The 21,578-nt window shown below is 39.6% G+C and overlaps 1 protein-coding gene across 2 annotated transcripts in view; it reads left to right on the top strand.

Annotated features, from left to right (window-relative positions):
• Window positions 1–21,578, top strand: part of PLPPR5 (phospholipid phosphatase related 5) — a 206,582-nt gene that overhangs the window by 169,182 nt on the left and 15,822 nt on the right. For both annotated transcript variants that reach the window (XM_075156378.1, XM_075156380.1), the window contains 2 exons: window positions 12,749–12,881; window positions 15,175–15,425. In XM_075156378.1, coding sequence (XP_075012479.1) covers window positions 12,749–12,881; window positions 15,175–15,425 — 384 coding nt within the window. The remainder of the gene's footprint in view (window positions 1–12,748; window positions 12,882–15,174; window positions 15,426–21,578) is intronic.

Genomic DNA, 21,578 nt, shown 5'->3' with positions numbered 1-21,578 from the left:
GTGATGGCCCAGCTTTCATTATAAATGGTTCTTATTTAGCTGAGGTGTGGTACCTCATAGATTGCAAATAAAAAGCCTAGCTGAAGTGGATATACTACATCTCCGGCACTCAGAAAACATGTACATGTGACATGCTATTTTAATGAGGAATATCCATTGTAAACGTGCTAGTCCTTAATATTCACGCATAGTACAGTGAACGTGATATTGGAGAGGGACTAGGAAAAGAAAAGTTATAGCACTTGCTATCTCTGATCAGCAGCCTGGTTTTGCTAAGATCACTTCTATTCACCTGCAGGTGGGAATATATTTATTTTCAATGTAAAGCATTATGTAGTAAAGCACAATGTAAAGCAATGTGTAAGAAATGTGTAGCAGAAAAATTACTGTATATATTAAGAGTTTTTTATCTGCTATTAATCTAATAAATTGTTCAGAACCACTCCAAAACTGACTCTCAAGCCTGGATGCCATTTCCTGGGGTATGAGGCACCATAAAAAAACGCTCTGGTTATACTGGGTGAAAACTCAGTAGGCTGTGGATTCCAATTCTGCTTACCATTCTGGACAACATACACTGTTACCTGTAATTTTGCATGTATTGTATAAATGTATGATAATTATCCATTGTATAATTATTATACAATATATTTATATGAAAATGTCATTAACCTTATATAGTTATTAATGCACAACCAATTATAAATGCAATATAGCTATGTTTCAAGGCCTTTCTTCTTTACAAATAGTGTTTTTCCTTCTCTGCAGGTATCTTCTTGCCTCTCACCCATGTAGGGTTAAGGAGTATGTATGAAGGCATTCATTCCTGAACTAGAGTTTTTTGTTTTCTAAATAATAATAATTAAAAAAAAAGCTGTCAAGAACAGAATTCAGCCCAACAGTATCCTGCTGTTCTGATTCTTTTTTCTTTCTCTACATAACATTTTAAAACACCTGTTGTTTTAGGCTGGTAGGTTTCATGCTGTCTCTAAAAGGGATCTGAGTCATACTTTTTTTTGTGTGTGTCATTCAAACTCTGAATAATATCATGAGGACTTTCTTTTTTGTAGTTTGCCTTTTTATAAATCAAGTATTAAATATTAGAATCAGTAAGTGGAACTCAGGTTCCCAGTATAGTTGTTTTGAGTAGTAATAGGGATTTCTGTGACCTGTCCATAGCAATTTAGGGCTCAGACATGACTGAATTAATTCTGCTTAAAGATTTGTTAATCAAGGGTCATCTGAGTGGCAGTAACCAACCATATGCAACTTGCAGCCTGTGGGGAGCATGAGGTGAAGTATTTGAGCTTGACCTGCTTTAATTTAAGACTTAGGCCAATACATGTTACCTTTTTGGATTTTACAGAGTGGGTGCACAGACTGTCCATAACTTGGGTCTCCTGACAAGTGGGGACCCTCACTTGGTCAAACTGCGCCTGGGTGATGTCTGAAGTCTGACCTCCCCATTTGCAGAAGTGCATGGCTCTGAGTGTAAGTTCATCTCTATACACAACAATGTGTGGACATGCCTGAGTTTCAGTGCATACTTAATAATAGTTTGATCATACTTACATAGATTGAGCTTGGTGTCCAGAGCCTCTCCACTGCTCAGTTTCTGTCTCTCCTGTTCCTATGGGGGTTGTCCTTGGACCTGTTGGGGTGTATCTTGGCTCTACCATGAGGCCAGGCTTGAGGCTGCTGCCATCATGCATTCGAACTGCACAGACACGAATCTGAGCATCTGAGAGGCCTGAGGGAGGAATGAGGAGCTTGTGCTGCATTGTACTGCCGGCCACAAGCGTGCTCATGTGAATGGTGGTGAGGACAGTCCAGCTGTTACGATGGTCCTCTTTGCCAAGTGCTCACGCTTGACTGAAGTCAGCGCTTCAGTCAGTCACGGGGACTCTTTCCAGAGCGTTTAGCAAAGGCAGATGAGATTTGTAGGCAGACTGACCTTGGGGTATGTAAGTAGTTTGCGGACATCTGCAGCTGGCAGAATGAATGTATGGAGCTGGGTTGTGTGCTCTATCAGGCGTTGCCTTGAAAAAGGGATCTGGCCACCGAAGCAGAATGTACATTTAGCCTTTACTCCCTAGCTGTCAAGTGGTAATTGTGAAACTAGGCTTCTCTGTAAAACACTAGGAGATTTGTGCATGAAAAGAATTATACAAGAGCTAGGTATGTACTAATTGTTAATTCATTATCTTGGTATTGGTGGGGTTTAATCACATGCTTCAGTGCTAATTGAAATAGCAAGGCTTTCCTGAGATGGAATAGTGTATGTGAATGAGGGTGGTGCTGATAGAATATTTTTATGGAACCACATTCATTTTAAGAGTCAGTATTGCAGTTTTACTCAGTATTTCTTTTGTTTATGAATTGATTGTGATTGTTGTTTGATTAGAAGTACAAGGAAATCATAAAGCAGAGACTATTTCTTTAAAAAATTCAATATATTTACATACGCAAGTATGTATGCACAACGTGCTGCCAGAAAATAATCATGTTTACATGGTTGATTTGTATCCATAGCTTAGTTCACAGGTGTTTTTAACCTGCCTGCCTTGAAGATAGCCAATGTCAAAGCTTCACAAGATCTAAAATTTTTAAATAGACTCATTCATCCTTAAAACACTTCTCTCACTTGAGCTTTTTTGAAAGTATTTGATAAAGCCAGCAACATGTTTACTATTATTTTACAGTTCTATGCAAAGGAGGTGATCCTTGTTAAGGTAAACCATTATGCCCTATTTTATGAGTGGAAGAAGATACAGTCACATATTGAAGAAAAGTAGCTGGGCTTACTTTGGCCTATAAACTTCGCAATTAGTTTTCAGAATACCACTGCATGCCTAAAAGAGCTGTTTTTATGCTCTGCTGTCTTCACAGCAAAGTATACAATCTCCCCTCTGTCTTGTAGGCATTTCCTGTACCAAGAATTTTTTGCTAGAATTTCCCACTCTTGCTGCTCCTGTTTCAGCTCATTGGATGCTGTGCTAATGAGGGCACTTGGGACTTCCTCTTAATTCAAGCACTGCATTGTGTAAACTCCTAAACAGGGTCAGACAACATAGTGTTGCCAGCTGCACATCTGCAGCCATCTGGATTTGCGGCAGGAGCAGTAAAATAGACATTGTGTAACAAGAGTTGAAAGAGTCACAAGAGTGGTGCAAATCATATTTGCAGAAAACCATAAAGTAAATGCCCCATATTTGATCTGCAGGATATAGAGAATCATTATTGAAACGGTCTTTCTACATATATATGTATCAAATAAAGACAAATGGGATATGCTACTGCTATGCAATGTTCTGTGAAAAAGCTTGCTGGCTAACTCACTACCATTACATTGTTAAGAGAAGAGGTAAGTAATTATTAAAACTTCTGATGCTCGTAAACAATTCTCTGCTACGACTTCTATGCCTTCATTAAGATTCTGTTTCTAATAAACATCATTTCAGTATATTAATTTATTATAATAACATTCTCAAGGAGAAATAATTGCACACTGTGAAATTACAGCTTTCAAGTCTGGGGAAAGAGATGCAGGTGAATAGTCACACATTGTTTTATATCTGGGCTTGCTAATTGTTTGGGGCGTGTCTGGAAAAGGGACTTCTGATCTCTTTTTCTTTCTGATCCTTTCTCACTGACTAGCATCTCAGGTGACCATTCTGGAAATAACATCACGGGTCTGCCTCAAGTCAGTGAAGCTTCAGAAGTGAACTTTGGTAGAGCCACGGTTTCATTCGCTTTAACTGTGTCACTGAAGTGTCAATACAAGTTGCAGTCTCTACTTTTCTTTGGAAGCTTTTATTTAGTCACTTGTTTCCTGGCTTTCACAGGCACTGGGAATGTGGATTAATGCTGTCAGGGTTTGTTACTCCGTAGTTTTACTGCTGGTTTTATGCTGAATGTACATATTGCGCACAAGTAACCCCGATGTGAGACAGCTCAGAATAAAGTCATAGTTCTAGATCAGATGCTTTCCATGCAATGGCTTTTAAAGTGTTTTTAACTCATTTTTAATGACACCTGGATCCTTTGTGGTAATGCTCACAAAGTGAAGATAAAGTATTATGGAAGAAGAATGACTTTAAGGTAATACGCTCAGGAGTGGACATTACAGTTTTGGACTTTTCTTTCTGATTTATCTGACCTGTTAAACTTCCTTTGCAAATATTTATTACTACTCTCCTGTAAATTTGGCTTGGCTTCCTAGTTTTGATTTAATATCTTCTTGGGATGGCATTCATAGCTGATATCCATTTCCCCACTTTGACTGAAGTATTGCTCTTAATCTAGAGTGCCATAGGTTTTCACGACTGATCCAGCTCCTGTTGAATTTAGTGGGGATATTACCTTTGATTTCAACTGGAAAAAGATAATGACCTGAATGTATTTGGTGGGTTGGCAATTATACGGTAGCCTAAGATAATTGTAAAGGAAGAGATGCTTATACAGAGGCCATTATAATAGAAGTGGAAAGCATAGTTATGTGCTTTCAAAGAAAACTATTTTATGGTGAAGATAATTTTTAATTAAAAAAAAATGTAGAATTATTTCATTGAGCTGTCTACTTAAATTTATCATTATGAATCACATACTAATTGACAGTAACAAGCATACATAAAAAACAATTACGTGTTTTGCAGTATTTTGCTGACACGTATTTTGCCACAAAAATCTAGAAAACAATTTTTGTGGAATCTTACAGGTATTAATCATGTGTGCAGCCTGTTTTTCTCATAATTATATTAAAACACAGAGTGCTTATACTGGTACAGTGTTTGGTCCTTCAGTTTCAGTTGTTTGATGATGATGGCATTTCAATGAAAGTGGCTTTCCTTGGACTGATCTTGGGAATAATGTATCTGCAAAATGTGGCTGGCCTTGAGTAGAAGTGAGATAGAAGTAAGACAGTGTGAAAAGCAGGAAATTCAGATATTCTCTTTCCTCTGAGCCTCTGAGAACAGTTGGCTCCAGTCATATACTGACTGTAAAACCACTGCTTTGTGACCAGAATCTTTAAGAGATGCCTTTTATGTGATCAGTTTTTATTCAAACAGGCATGAAAGACCATTTATGTTGAATTTCGCAATTGAATGTTCATCCTGGGTAGAAAAGTGCAGTTGTGTAGATCACCTAAGGTTTAAAGCATAAAGTAACATCGCTGTTGGAAATGATCGTTGGTATGGGTATCGTAAGCATTGGTTTTGTGCTCCTCAAGGAATAATGTTTTCAAAATGCACAGAAGGGTTAAGAAACCCATCTCCCTCAACAGACACAACAAAGTACTCTTTTCTTGGACAGGCAAGAAACAAAGGGGTTTACCAAGGCCAGGCCATAAGGAACCACAGTCTTTTTCACAGGTATCACTTGAAGTCCAATAGAAGACTTCCTTGATACAGCCGAGTGCAGAGCTGAACATGCTCTATGAAATTTTTCTCCTAATAGGGAAGATAAATTGTAGGGCTTTGAACATTTTGGTTTTCCTTCGCAAATATTATGGTATGTTAAAGGTTGAAGCTCAGCACCTGAAAAAAGAAAAATTTTGATGTAAAGTTCTTTTTCAAAATCCCTAATGAAATAATTATGTGTAACAACCACCTTTTTCAAGTATCACTCAGAGATCAGGAGACTAAAATTAGTTGATCTCTGGTCATATTACAACCCATCTACCTAACGAGGTATGTTTGTAGAGTGAAGTGTAGAGTGAGCTTGGAAACTTTGGATAATGGCATCCTCGTTTTTGTAAAAAGAAAATGAGAACAACTTAAAACCTGTATGAATTCCCTATTATAAGAACCTTATCTGGGGTATTTCAGCCCGACATAACTTTACCTTTTGAAATGTGAATTGATGCTTTTAGAAGGCAGTTTTGAATTAATTCTTTTCTCTTCCCCTCACCATTTTCAGATCAAAATTACTAGGTTTTTTTAGATGTTGAGAATTTTCTCTAGATTAATATTTTTTTCTAGCTTTTAGGTGTTATTTTTTTAAAATTAGAAAAGCTTGGTGCATGGGCAAGAGTTCTCACCTAAGTCTGTTATCTACTACCTCTTGGAATGTATTCACCAAGAATACTTGTCTCAGTATTGTGGAACTGTGCCAGCAGTTAGACAATTTTGGAGCCAGGTGCTGGACACTTATTTGGCCCCAGACTGCTGTGTTAGCATTACTGAGCTTGTTTTCCTAGTGTCCTGGCCATTTTTAATCCCCTGGAGAACTGCAGTGCAGAGCAGCTGGGTACTTTTCATCTCACAGCGATATAAAACGTTTAGTAGACATGAGTAGGGGATGTAATGCCAAGCGCAGTGGGTAAAGCGGCTGAATGTGGAGTGAATGTTCCTGTCAAGGCAGAGCCCGGCAGGGCCGGTGCACCCCGTGGGGCTGCTTGCTCGCCCCTCTGCTTCTGTCACGGAGCATCAAATGTAAGACCTGCTGTCACATGCCACGAGTTGCCCTCTGGCCCTCTGTGGTGATGGCACAAGGCCCTTCTCTTAGTTAGACTCAGAATAGCGGGGTCCTGGTAACTGTTTCTCAAAATGATCTTTTACGTAACCAAACTTTGCTCTGGCGTTGTGTGATTCCAGCCCTGATGACAGTGTGCTGCTGTGCAGAGGCTTTGCCTGTTGGATAATGCAGGCATGCTCTAGACAAGATGCCATTTGCATACATGATCGATTGTTCAGTTAGGGGGGGGAAAAAAAGAAAAAAGAAGGAGGGAAAAAAAAAGGACGCTTTTACGACATTGTACTTAAAAATATTTCATTTTTTCCTGTCATATAGTAAAGTAATGAATGAAGATAATTCAGTGAATGATAAAGTTGTCCATGTCTCTGTGATTATGTGCTCATGGGGTTCACTTGAAGATCCCTGGTTATAAGTGCTTGGTTATTATGTATCCTTTGCTTTCAAATAGCAATAAAATCTTAATGAAGTGAGCAACCTTTACCATTATTATGTACTGACTATGTGTACAATGTGTTACAAAGAGCAGTGAAGAATATTTGTCCCTGTCAGAAGTAACATTAGTGTTTAGTAGCATATAGCCATACTCTGCATTGCAGAGAAATAACTAAAGCAGATAATACTTGTCTATTAGATATATAATCTTATACTGCTATTTTTCTTTTGTAAATGGCCATGACTGAATATATGCCAAGAACTCTATTAAAATTGTGATATTTTTCTCAGAAAATGGAGAGTACATATTTTTAAAACAAAATTTACTGGGAAAAAAGGGCTGAGTATTTTTTCTTACATCTTTCTCTAGAAAAACAATTTTCTTTTCACATCTTTTCTCCAGATCTTCAGAAGCTGCTATGCAGTATGGTCCTATATCTCCATGCTGAATGCAAGGGGGGATATTTTGTATTTAATCAATAGCAGACAGATTTATCTAGGATTTATTTTTTCATTTTCCTCAAAACTATTGGTCATTTTTTACTATAGAAAATGTACTTCTGTGAAAATCAACCAGGGCATTTGCTGTCAGTTTAAGCAAGCAAGAAGCAATGAGAACAAGAAAAACACAAAGAAAATGGCCTCAAGGGAAAGCACTGCATAATGAACTTGAAATTGCTACTGCTGGAAATACTGTTGCTGCTTTTCCTGCCAGGGCGGTCACCTCACACAGCAATTTTAGCTTAAAGCGGAGAGTGGAGCTTATCTACAGCATCACTAAAGACCAAGGTTTATGCTGCTAGATTTTCCAAACTCTCGAGGCCACTGTGCTCTGTGGTATGTTGATGGCATTTTTAAAGGGGACACAGGCCGGAAATAGCCCATGGTCTTGCTAAAAGTTAAGAAGAAAAGATAAAGAACAGGAACAACAAAGCCTATGGAAGCCATATTTTTAAAAGAAATCTACCCCACACATTTTAAGTGGGAACTGATGAGTGAAATGAATGGGGAGGTCATGCAACTTAAATGATAACAATTTGGCTGGAGATACAGAGATCATCCCCAAGATTTTTAGCTCCAGTTCCCAACTTCCCTTCCTGCCTGGTAAGGCAGTGTGAGGAAGTTCATTCTAGAGTGAAAAGCAGAGCTGTGGACTGCCTGAGATGCTCATTCCCCAAAGGGACAATCCCTTGCCATGTTATTTCTTGAAGATGGTCTCACAGAAGCCTTGGTTAGGGTTCAAGTCACGCCTAAATGAGAGAAATTGTCCACTGTTGTTCTTAACTTGAGAAGTTCAGAACATGGGTGAATATTTAGTGGTCTTTTTAATGCAATAACTGCTTTTCAGTGTCACTCATCCTTCTGAGCAGTTGCTGTAGCTACAGCATAACGCTGAGAATTGGCAGGGAGTGAATCGTGTATTCTACCAGGCCCATATGAAATATTTCATGAACAGTTGTATACCCTAACGTAGGTGTTAGCTGGAAAAATCTATGAATGCGTACACAGAAATTTCTTTCCTAATCCTAAATAGAGATTATCAACCTTAAATTTCAGGATTTATCTTGTTTAGATGCATTAATATACCCTCAGATATCTTGTCATCCAAATGAATGTTTAATTCTTACTTGAATCCTTGGTTTTTATAAGAAATTGTCATCTATGAGAAGGTAGTCCATAAAATAAACCTCATTAGTATTTCAGAAGTGCAGATTGAAGGGCATTTATTTATATAGGTGCTGGCTGATGTAAACCATATGTGACACTAGGGGAAGTTTGTTTATGGAGTCAGTTTACTGGAAAATCAACAAGGTCAGAGCTGCTCTAGCTTTCATATTTGGAATGAGTCAGGTTTGGCATTTCAAGTTGAAAAAGAGCTCAGAATTTAGAACCAAGTTAAGAATATACTGAATGGATGATTTTGGGAAGGACAAATTAGATTTCTAGACATGCAGTGCTAAAACTAGGAACAGCTTGCCTGGATTCAGAAAAATGACTAATACAGAAAAAAACTGAACTTATTTGGGAGGAAGGAATCAGTGTAGGGAATATGTGCTAAACGCTGTTAAGTATCCTGTACAGAAAACAAAGGAACAGGTATTAGGTGGTTGACAATAAATACACTATTAGCACAAAACCACCATGAAAATCAATCAGCTAATAAATTAATCAGGAGCTAAGAGGTGAAATAAGAAGAAATATTAATTTTAGATCTCACCCCTCCCAAACTCTGTTCCTGGCTGTCGAATGGATTGTCACATCGCAGACAGGATACGATTGCCATGGAGATGGTTATGAGAACTTTTCCTGTAATTTAGATTTTGCTGGGTTAATATTTCTTTTCCATGCATCCGTAAAAAGAAAGGATTATCTAAATGCTAGTTATGAAGTATGTATTAATATTAAATATCTTTATGTAGGGTGATTTTTGTATTGTTCCTATACACTTTATATTGTGAACCAGGACTAAGGGCCTTCCCAGCGGTTACCGAGGGAAGCTGTAGTAGAACAAGGACCTGATACACTGCCTGTCAGAGCTTAGGTCGATGCCCATAGGGCAATTATTCTTGTCTTGCTCCTTCTTGTAACAGTTGTGTACACTGCATTTTCATCTAAGGACTGTGAAAATTATTTTTATATATGTTCTTTAGAATACTGGAAAGCCTGCACTTTGTATTGTTAGTCTTCAGGTGAAAATTGTTCTTTTCCTTATACTCTACGTGCTGTAATTATATGTCAGAAGGTTTTCTCAGCCTTAGGGAAGGATGACCTCTGCTTTTAACAGCTGTTAAAATATCTGTCAGCTAAGAAGTTTAATATATATCATTCTTCAGGAAATCTGTACAGTGATCTAAAGTAGTATGACCCTGTTAGACAGAATAAGGTAAAATATACTTTTAATATCCTCACTTTTTTCATTGCAAATTATATTTCTATACCTGAACTTGTGTAGCTCTGTCCAAAAGTTTATGATTCTCCATTGCAATCCTTCACTGTCAGTTTTGGAATATTCCAAAAACTTTTTGCCCCAAGACTTAGCCAAGAAGTACACAAGTAATTCTGTTATATTAAAAGTCATTTGTTGACTGGTTGCAACTCGCATATGCAGTGGAAGGGGTAATGGTGGTCCCTGTGCCAGAGGGAATATAGAAATTGTTCCTTCCTGGAATATACCAGGCATGTAAATTATGGTAAGGGCAAGAGGGAGCTCGCCCTCCCTTTCCTCTACCCTGTAGAGCTGATTATTGCCAGTGGTGCTGGAGAGAAGGGGAAGGAATTGCAGTGGGAAACAGAATCTCTCCTGGGACTTACCGAGATTGAGAAAGATTTTCCTTCTGTTTCTGAAACATCAGTAGGCTGATTATTGAGAAGACCAGTGCTTGTGCTGGAGGATGGAGGAAGGAGAACAGCTTTAGCCGAGCTGTCAGTACAGAAAAATACAAAATCTGTATTTATTGCCAAATTCCAGAGGGATTCTATCAAAGTAGAGCCACAGAAGTGTAGAGATGAATGCCTGTTGTGCTCAACGACATATCCCACTCTGATTACTTCTGAGGGTAGAGCACTAGGCCTAGTATAGCAAAAGTTTTGTCTTTAGCTGAGTTCTGCATCGTTCTGACCCTTGCACCTATGTACCCACCCTAAGAGTTTTTTCGTTCAGCTAAGAACTTGAACACTGCTCCCTGCTATTCTTGGAGCAGAGGGTTTTCTTCATCCAGGTCACCATCAAAGACAGGAAATGTAACAAGGAAATGTAACAATGTGCCAGCAGCAAGGACCTAGATGCAGCTGATTAGGACAGGTTGCTGGAAGTGAGGATCTCCTTTCCTATAACTGAATGAGCAGTTCTCCCATTTGCTAACCCCAGCTTCCCTACCAACCAAAAAAAAGAACCTGTATTCCTAGATCAGCAAATTCAGAGACTCTGCTCAGAGCTGGAGACTTGAGCTTGCTGGCACACTTTCTCTTTGTGTTCTTGCAAAAGGTTGAGCACTGTATATCACAGATGCTTCCCTTCTGCTGGATTCTGCTTTTTCCTGGAGTTTGGAAATCTGCAATAATTTTACTGAAATTTATTGAGTTTGGCAAAAAAAATCAGTTAAATGCAGAATCTGACTGTGTTCAGGTTGCCTAGTCCTTGATGTTTCATTATTCCAGAGGAAAGAAGGGAGTTACTGTGACTCACAGTAAAAATCTTAGTGTTTCAGTTCTGACCTTCATGAATCACATTAAAACTGTTCGTTTGTTTGTTTCATGAGAGCTATAGAGGTCATTGGGCTGAATTCTCCTTATCATTGTCACAATTTTGATGACCTTGAATTCAAGGTTGAGTTACATTTCATATGTGTACTGATCATTTGTTAATTATAGGTGAAGGAAGTGTACTTCAGTATGCTGAAAATTTGCTTGCATCAAAGTAGAGAGAAGATACGTGTTAGTTCGGGTATTGAAATTTCTGTTTCGTCTAAAAATTCCACTAGGATCTGAAGTCAGTCTAAAGTAATAGATGATGACTGTTTCTGTGACAAACTGAATTTTGCTTTTTTACATGCTTGCCACCACAGTTATTTTTGTTATTTGTGTCACATTATTCATAATAAGCACTTTCCTCCTCTGAGTGTCACAATTTAGCCCAAAGTCATCTGTGTAGATCTGTGTCATCTGTGTACAAATAACTAAGTAAGGTCATTAATTGCATTCTTCCTGTTGACAACAAACTGTGCTTATGAGCCATCGCCCATACTTTGTGGTTTTTTTTTTTGTTTTGTTGTTTTTTTGTAACCAGTGCTGTGTGTAGAACTGTTCAGACCTATTGTGATATATGAAAAGGTTTATAATTTCCTGTTAGGTCAAAGGTTTAGAAAAACCTAGGCAATGAATCACACTTGATGGCATTATTTCTTGTATTTGCGTAGTATTAAGACTTCAGTTTGCTGGTCTTCATTCCTGTTTATCAAAGTGTGATGTACCTATCAATAAGCATTACTGCTTTTCATATAGAAGAGTGGAAGGGCCTTGCCTTTAAGTCCCACAGTGAATCAAAGTTGGAATACAGTGGTCAGTATATGACCCTTCTGCTCTACTCTTTTTGATCATACCTGTGCTATTTGTGATTTTTTTTTTTATTAATTTTCACCAACTGTAATATGAATGATCTATAGACATGAGAACTTTATTCATTTTGGTGTAATGAATGTTAAACAGATCATGCTCAATGTTAAAATATCAGTGGTGACACTTTGTTCAAGCATGAGGAACAAAGCTAATGCCAGACTTGATAAACTTAGCTGGCAAAATATGAATCAAGCCCTGTTAAGTACCTCCTGGCAAACCAATCCTCTGATGTGAACAGGAGCTCTGCTGCGATTTTTTTTTTTCTTTTCCTTTTTTTAATTTTTTCTCCCCCATCATGGTCCAAAATTTAGAGCTGAACCCTGTGAAGGGCTGAGTGTCAGTGAAAGTCACGTGGGAACTGAAAAGTTCAGCATCTTCCAGGATTAGGCCTTTACTTTGGTCCACATCTTGTGCATTATGCAATCTGTTGTTCTTGAATGAATAGATTTCTTTCTCTTTGCCCTCATCCTGAAAACTAGGTTATGTTATGTCGATTCCAAGTCCTGGTTATAGACGTTTATTCTCTTTTAATGCAAATAAAGAAAAGCAAGCCATAAGGCATATTTCCCTCATAAGAAGATTAACGTACAGAGCTTGGTTCACTTATGTTGTCTTTTGTGCTGGTTTGGTCTTGTTTCCTTAAGATGAGATAGCCATCTCTGTAATATTTTACTTGCTGTAATCTGATGTACTATTTCTCTCCCCTTTTTTCTCCTTCCCTAAGATTATCGTTGGAGAAACTGCAGTGTTTTGTCTACAGTTAGCTACAAAGGATTTTGAAAACCAAGAAAAAACAATATTAACTGGAGACTGTTGTTATATAAATCCACTGGTGCGCAGGACCATCAGATTCCTTGGTATGAGCAAAATTAATGCTTTCATTTTCTGAATGGTGAGAGTGATCAATTATGTATTAATTTTGACCTGGGGAAAATGTTCAGATAACCATACAACATTTCATGTGTAGTCTTAACTCAGGTGCAGTGAGTTCTGTCCTTTTGGGTAGCAAATGAAGCTTCTTAGAAGTTTGGATAAAAAAATGGTTGCAGAAACAGCAGTAAAAATAGAAGAAATTGGGACCACAACGGGGAAAAACAACCAGCAGGCCTGGAGTAGGGTGAAGTGGAGAAAGGAGATACCCTTGTGCCATATTTATAGTTGATAGTTTTCTTTTAGTTACACACACACATAGCAGCCAAAGTTGAAGGCATTGGGATTTAAATGTGTTTGAAGCCAAGCCAGGTTTAGGTACTTTCTTAGCCTGGAGATTGTATTATAGTCTCTAGTAGAAAATGGTACGAAATCCATGCTCCACTGAAGTCAGCTGTAACTCTGCCATTGACTTTAGTAGATATGAGATGTCATCCTTTCTACTTAGTTCATTGTAAGTGTGTTTGGAGGGAGAAGTACCACCACTCAAAATGTCTAATGAATTTTCCCAGATGCTGCTTTCCAATATGTGCAGAGATGCCATAGCAGGGCTCAATTCTGTTGTTTTCTTGTCACTCACGGCTGTATCTAAGAGAAACAGCTGGAGGAACAAAGCCTTGGGGCAGTTAATCCTCCTGTGTGCCCCAGTCACAGGGGGAGGGAGCGAATGTGCAGCTGTGTCTGTATTTGCAGTGTTTGTGTAACAGCTGTGCCTGCCTTCTGAGAGCGCAATTGCTTGCTGTCACACTGGTGTGCTAAAAGTCATTAAGAATGAGACTGTCTTGCATAGGTCCAGGGGAGTGATGATAAGGAGGTCCTCCTGCTCCAGTTGCTCTGTGTGTAATCAGTGCTGCGTGTCCTTCCCACTTGGTGTACCCTCCTCGCTCACAGAAGCAAAAAGAAATTGGGAGAGAGGGAAGGGATGAACAATGGCCTCCACGCTGTTCTACCAGATCAGGCATCACTACCCATTACACTCACACAAAATGATGTGGCCACCTATGTTGGGGCAGTGCACACCCTTGGGACTTGCTGAAAGGGCCCTTCTGTGCAGCGACTCGGCTAGGCACAATCCGCTGCTCACCAGTGCCTAGCAGCTCAGGGTGAATTAATGTTAGTGTGACATTGCTGACCAGCCAGGATCCCAGAAATCATCCTAGGTCATCTAGCTTTGCTGAGGAAAAAAGCTGACCTTTAGAAATGCACATGTTTGTGTGGGATCATGTCTGCTGTCGTGTGCATCCATTAAAGTCCTCATCATGCCCCATGAAGTTGGGAACTGCCAGAACTCATGCTATATTCACAGTGAATTGAAGTATGGGAAAGGTAAGGTGATTTGCCCATGGAAATATAGGAGGAACTCTGTAGCTCAGGTGGAATTTGAACACGCACCTGCTGGCTTTGCCTCCCAGTCAGGGTGCTGTGTTTGCGTTTCCTTCCAGAGCTCATTTCTGCTTCCAAAAGGATAGAAAGGGACCTCAGAATAGCAGAAATCTGTTTTCTTTTAAGTAGTCAGATACATGCATTTCCATTCTAATGAATGAATACACATGCTTAATGCTTTGCTGATATGTCTGATAAAAAAAACTCTTTAGCATAAGTAGCTCCTCAAATATATAGATCTTTAGCTGACTGTGTTGATATTGTGATTAATATGCCATGCATAGAGATGTACCCAGTAGCAGGCAGATGAAGACAACTTGTGCATTGCAATATTGAATTATTCAGTAGTTCAGCTTCTTTACAGCTGCAAGGGAAAAGAAAAGAAAATGTTTGTCCAGTATGTGTTACGACTTTTCAAGTTACTTTTCCATCAGGGCCTGACTTCCTTGGTTCTCAAGCAGATGTATAGGGTGAAGAATTTGCCTCTGTCGCTTCTGTTTAGTGAACATGGTTAGGTACCCGTATAGCTAGCTACCCCGAACAGTACAGATTCATGGCTAGGGGGCCTAGGAAAGTGGGCTACTTGCACAAGAGGTGAGCGTGCTCCTCCGAAGGATGGAGAGAGATCAGATGTGCGGGTACGTTGCAGTGTTGCTGCTGCAGTTGTGTAGGAAAGCACCATCTCCAATGTGAGCCAGGATCTTTAGGGTACAATACACATGAGAGTTTCTCATGTTCTTAAATGGAAGGAGCTGGCATATTACTATGATAAATACCATAATATGTTGCCCTGGAGTGAAATTGTCAGGAAATTTAACTCTTTGTTTCCCTTTTTAGGAATTTACGCATTTGGACTGTTTGCTACGGACATCTTTGTAAATGCTGGACAAGTAGTAACAGGGAATCTTGCACCACATTTTCTTGCACTTTGTAAACCCAACTATACAGCACTTGGATGTAAACAGTATACACAATTCATCAGTAGCGTACATGCCTGTACTGGAAATCCAGACCTTATCATGAAAGCCAGAAAGACATTCCCATCCAAAGAAGCAGCACTAAGCATATATGCAGCTATGTATCTGGCTGTAAGTATATTGTACTATTTAATGTCACTATATTTTTGAGAGCAAACAGCTCACACTGTGAGGGGAGGAGGGAGGAATGGGGTGAAGGTAAGACAACTGTTGGCTGATTTTATATATGTAAACCTTCTATGAGTTACTGTGAGGCCTTTGAGAATTTGATTGATTGGACTTAATTCTCACAATTACAGATGTAGTTGTTCTCTGAGCCTTCAAAGCTGAGGTAATGCTGAGAGGGGGCAAGTTGTCCAAAAAGGGTTATAGATTTAGGATAACCAGGTTCGTGGTTTACTTTTTCCCCATTTCTAGAGAATGTGGGAGGAGGCTTTGTTGGGTGGTAAAGAATAAGGGTAGGGATTGCCTGTGACTGGTGGTGGTTCCTTTCCATGTTTTAACCCAGTACAGATTAGTAGAATCGCATGTAGCTGTATTCTTTGGTGGGATGAAGCAGAAGAGTGGGCATATGTAAGTGTCTGATCTCTGCAGGTTTCCTGAGATCTGTGCATGTCTTTATGTACCAGAATTGGTATTTATAGGTACCTCAGTGCTCATGCAAAGTTAGTTTGGCTCTTACTCTCCAATGAAGTGGGCTACAGGACAATCCAGCCCTTCTTCCCTCTCTCCTGTCTGATATAAGGAGTGATGAGCAGAGCTGGGATAAAAACTGGTGTTTATTGCCTGGCATCAGAGCTGTTCTAGAGGCTATTGAGAAGTGTGGGGAGGCAGGTGAGAGGCAGAGTGACTAATCAATCTCAGTCAAGTGAGTGCAGTGCTCCCTGGTTTAATTTGGAGCGCACATCGTTCTAGTCTTAAGCAGAAGCACATCTTGTTTGTAGTAAAGTTGTCCCCAGCACATGCCTATGGGAGTCTCTTAATTGACCTGTGCCGGTAATCTCAGTCCTTTGTAGCCCTTTGGATGGGCCCAGGGCTGTCCTCATGGTGTCAGTGGAAAACTAGGCAAGTGTGCGTGTACCTCTGTGGTCACTGCAGGAGTCATCCCTTAAATTCCCTCAGTATTTGAACAGTGGCCTCTGTACATGTGTGTATGTATGTATGCACGTCCCTGTACTCGGCACTGGTGAGGCTGCACCTCGAATACTGTGTTCAGTTTTGGGCCCCTCGCTACAAGAAGGACATGGAGGTGCTGGAGCGTGTCCAGAGAAGGGCAACAAAGCTGGTGAAGGGCCTGGAGCACAAGTCTTATGAGGAGCGGCTGAGGGAACTGGGGCTGTTTAGTCTGGAGAAGAGGAGGCTGAGGGGAGACCTCATCGCGCTCTACAACTACCTGAAAGGAGGTTGTAGCGAGGTGGGTGTTGGTCTTTTCTCCCAAGTAAGTAGCGATAGGACGAGAGGAAACGGCCTCAAGTTGCACCCAGGGAGGTTTAGACTGGACATTGGGAGAAATTTCTTTACTGAAAGAGTGGTCAGGCCTTGGAACAGGCTGCCCAGGGAAGTGGTGGAGTCACCATTCCTGGAGGTATTTAAAAGACGTGTAACTGAGGCACTTAGGGACATGGTGTAGTGGGTATGGTGGTGTTGGGTTGACAGTTGGACTCGATGATCTTAGAGGTCTTTTCCAACCTTAATAATTCTATGTGTGCATATATATGCATATATATATACACGTGTGTGAGTGCGTATTGCTTTTGAGCATATATTTAATGAGCTGACTTTTAACTCCTGATTTATCTGGAAACTAATACTTGCCAACATGGCAAAGATCCCAACCCCATCCACAGGCAGCATGCCAACTCCATGCTTCTGAATATGGTTTTAGAACCAGTTGCTTAAAATCTGCAGCACTGACAGTAACATTTAGCAAAAGTTCCTTGTGAGCAATGTCCGTTTAAGAGATGTGGATCATCAGTTAGTACAGGCAAGTGTTATCGGCAAATAAGAGATGAGCGATAAAATTCTATTCTAACTTGAGGCAAGTGTAAGACTCCTAATAGCGTTGTCTTTATTTGGGGAGATAAGGCTTTGCTTCACTGAAACATACCTCTAAATTTGGCGCAAGCTATTTTAGAAAATATTCAGCATGCTTCATTTTAATTGCTCCTATTTTTCTCATCCATCTGTAAAGTTGGATTTCCACCGTTGCCATGAGTCACAGTAAAGGAAACCAACTGTTCAGCTACTGCAAAGCAGTACATTTTAAAAACAAAAAGTAGACATCAGTGAGGTCAAATACCAAAACGAATGGCTTTTAACATGAGCAAGAGTACTTTATGCAAACCTTATGTTGTCTGTGATCAATATACAGTTAGCAACATCAAAAATTAAAACTGCTGTGATCTGTTTGATGACTTTATAATCCTTCAGTAACTGCAGAAATGAATATATCCTATGTCATTACTGTATCACTGCATGATGCATGACTGCCATCATTTAACTAAAGAACTATAAACTGCTCTCAGGATTTCTGAATTCTTACAGACTCCCTAATGAAGTGAATTGCTATGATGTATCAGCTGAGTTGTAGCCTGCAAATGTAGGTCCTTGGTGCAATATTAGCAGTCTTTTTTTTCTTTTTTTTTTTAAAGCAAAAAAAAACCTCCAAACTGTTGCATGTTTGCAGCTAAAAATACTGCTAAATACTGTTTATTACACACCAGGAAAAGAAATGCAATGTTCCAATATTTGGGGTCATGTCCTTACACTGTCATGATGTTTATCAGGATAGTTGGCCCTGAATAACAACTTTCTCATCACTATTCACTGGAGTAGAAGATTTAAACAGTAGCCTAGTCTTTGTATGAGCTGTGGTGCAATAGTTATTGAGAGCATGGACATAAAGACCTCCATATATTACTCAGCTAGTATTTCACGAGCATATAATCTCTGATACAAAATGTGCTTTCATTTTGGTTAACAGAAATATTTGGGAGAGAGGGAGGGATTGTTACAGAATCCTCCCTGGACATTTCAGCCAGCTGTGCACAAAACGAAACCAGCTTAAGGACATCAACAGACAACAAGCTGATCCAGAGTCCTTGCTCTCTGAGGGGGTGAAGTAAATTACTTCAGACTTGTGTGATTTCACCGATCAACCCATTTAAAAACAAAGCCTATGCTTTATCTAATAATTCCCCTATCTCGTTCCATTTAAGTGTAGCCATGTCCTTATCACCTAGCATCTGTGCTTATTGTCTTGTTAACAATAGCTGCTTCTTCCATCTAAGTTCTTGAGTCTTCCTTTTTTCCCCCTCCTCTCTTTTGAGAGTGGGTGGCTGCTATGGTAACTCTGAATTTCCCTCTTGCTGAAAGTACAGTCTTTTTCAAACAATTGTATTGCTAATATTTAGACCTCTCTGTAATGTTTGCCTCTGTTACTTTCTCTCAGTATTTATCAAGAAATACTTAGCATTGGAAATGTTGAATGGCAGAACTAGATGTTAGATGTTTTCTCTGCCTTGCTCCAAACACAGACACTTTCAAGGATGCATTACCTGTCTTCTTCAGACTTTTAGGTTTATTTTTGCCAGTGTACCAGAGTCTTCAGAATGAACTACTGTAAATCTATTCCAAAATCTCTAATCAAGCTGGCTGCTACCTGGATTTCTCCTTAGGTGTCTGCTCAACTCGTGTTAGATCTTTTGTTTGTTTGTTTTTGCTTGAGTTGGGTTAGTAAGTTGACTGCATCTGCTTTCACTTCCTATCAGCATTGCAATTCACCCTTTTGCAGCTGGAACAACGTCTGCTAACATAGGTATTAAGGCAAATGCTGCAAGTTTATTTAAGAGAATATAATTGTATAAGCCACATTTTGATATGCATAAGCTGTCACAGCCTGGACAATTAGAGGTATGTTTTGAAGCAGCCAAGTATGCATATACTCGGGTTTTTTCCACAACTGAGACACAGAAATGAGAAGTCATGAGTCTCTTTTTTGGTATGATTTTGAAGTGATATATGAAGATTTAGTCAGTCTATTCCCATGGATTTAAATATGAGACTTGTGACTGACAGTTGTCCTTTGGTGCTGCAGACCTAGGGGATTGCTAGTTGTAGTTTAAGACAAATTTTAATTCATTCTATAAAATTTTGCTTTTTGTTGTTTTTTTTATTATTGCATTGGACAAGAGCAGTTGGCAGCCAACCTGTCTGTAGGGTAGTGTTTGAACTTGGTGTTCCTGCATACATTTCAGACTTGCTTTGGATTTGTAATGATAGAGGAGCAGGTTTAATGTCTTGATAATTGACATAGCCCTTAGGTCTGTAGGCTACTTTTGTTGCTTTGTAGTGTGAACCCTTTGCCTCAACTATGGCCTCAGGCAGGGCTAGCAGGTAAAGCTGACACATAATTTTTTCCTCTCTGCAGAGCTTTTGTTGGGCCCGTGGTCATCTTTTCTGCAAGGTTTCTGCTGTATCGTCTTTGCTATTTGCTGTGTTTAAAAGACAGCAAGGCATTCTGGGTCACAGCGCTGGCAACATGATGACACTCTGCTCAGTGTCACTCCTTGATCCAGTCTTTAGGTGTAGGCCTCATCTCACCTCTCCTTCTTCTTGAAGTGCCTGTTTGGCTCCTGCTCAATGGGCAGCTGGCGGAGGCATGACAGGCCTCTCTTTGATAGGCTTTAGAGAGTGTTCAGGAGGAAAAAGAGTAGCAGAGCCACCTTATTGAGTTACCTTTGTTGTACATTTTTTGTTAGGAAATTGAAGAATTAAAGGATTCTTTGGCTGCTTTTCAGGGGCAGTGTTAGGAAAGTGGAATTTCTTTTCAGTATCTGGTGCAGCAAGTAAAAGTATCCCCTGATACTGGTTGTACAGCATGTATCATGGGCTTCATATATTGGGTGTATTAGTTACTTTCAGGCTGGATAGTAAAATAAAATTACAGTTTGATCCAGGGATTTATCTAAAGACCTCTAGATATTTCTTGTCAGTCAGTTCTTCATTACAATTCAATTGCTCAAGATAACGATCTCTGTAGATTGAGTCAGCTTTAATTAATATTTGGGTGTTTCTTACAATCCTGGTACATTGAAGCATACCTCTTTCCTTCTCCAGTTTAGAGTTACAACCGTGGGGAGCTCATAGTGGGAAACGTAATAGTAAGGTCCAGCATTTCAAGAGCTTTCTTTTCCATTTGCCAACCCAGGCCCTTGACTTTGAAAGCCAATTTTTGTCTAGGGTCATCAATAATTACTGCAAAACTTATGAAGAAAGATGGAGGAGGCTTCAAAAGCACTAAAAAAGTCTTCAGTGGGCAGTTGCAGATAGGCCCAGATGATTTGAGAATATGACTGTGGTTTGCTCTAGAAATAATTTGACCCAATAGTTATTAATCAAGGAAGCTGAAGAGCTTTTAGATCGTCAAACAGGATTCTAACTAAACATTGAACCTGGTTATAGACTACAGTCCACTTTTTCAGCTTTTTGATCTCCAAGTATCTCTTTTCTTGTAGGTAAGATGAATATTGAAAGTTGTGCATTCCTCAGGTGGAACATCTATAACATTACTTATTATTTGAATAGTTCAAGATTCTTTCTTTAACGATAGCACATTATAAAAGCAAAGCAAAACAAAACATGAGATAATTTATATTTGGAGCGCTGCCTGGGATAGGTGCTTGTACAGTGATTCCTTCCTCTTTCTGCTTGTTGCTTCATGAGTCATTATTCTCTGCCCACTAGTGGACCGGTCTGTCTCTTTGTCAGTCCCCCAGACCATCTGCTTCAGGGAGGACCAAAACAGCAAGCACAGAGGGGATCTTCCTACCCGCATCCCTGGGCCCCAGGCTGATGAAATCAGCTAGGAAAATTAACCTCCCTCCTGGCTGGTGCACCCAGTCTGATGACTAGCTCCACTCTAACTGGGACCTGTTGTTATGTGTGTGTTTGTGTGCACAGATGTTTGTGTGGGTGAGCCTAAAGATAGCTGAAAGACGACGACTAGGAAGAGCTTGCAGCATAGCCCAGGAGATCACTTTGTCCTGCACTTGACATACAATTCCTGTTCTTCTCTTATGTGTTTTGGAATGATTTTGTTTGCACTGGATTTAGGACATATTTCAGATGAATCAGACTTGCAACATTCACTTTTGAAAGCTTTCCCAGTACAAGCTAAGTACCAACACTATGATTATTCCTTATATTATGACCTGAGACAGTCATGTCAGAAACCTCACAGGTAGCTTTGTCTTTGGTGGTGAT

Source organism: Calonectris borealis, chromosome 8 (genome assembly GCF_964195595.1).
Source record: "Calonectris borealis chromosome 8, bCalBor7.hap1.2, whole genome shotgun sequence".
Classification (NCBI taxonomy): Eukaryota; Metazoa; Chordata; class Aves; order Procellariiformes; family Procellariidae; genus Calonectris; species Calonectris borealis.
Note: the sequence above shows the minus strand (reverse complement) of the source record. Positions and strands in the feature narration are given on the sequence as shown.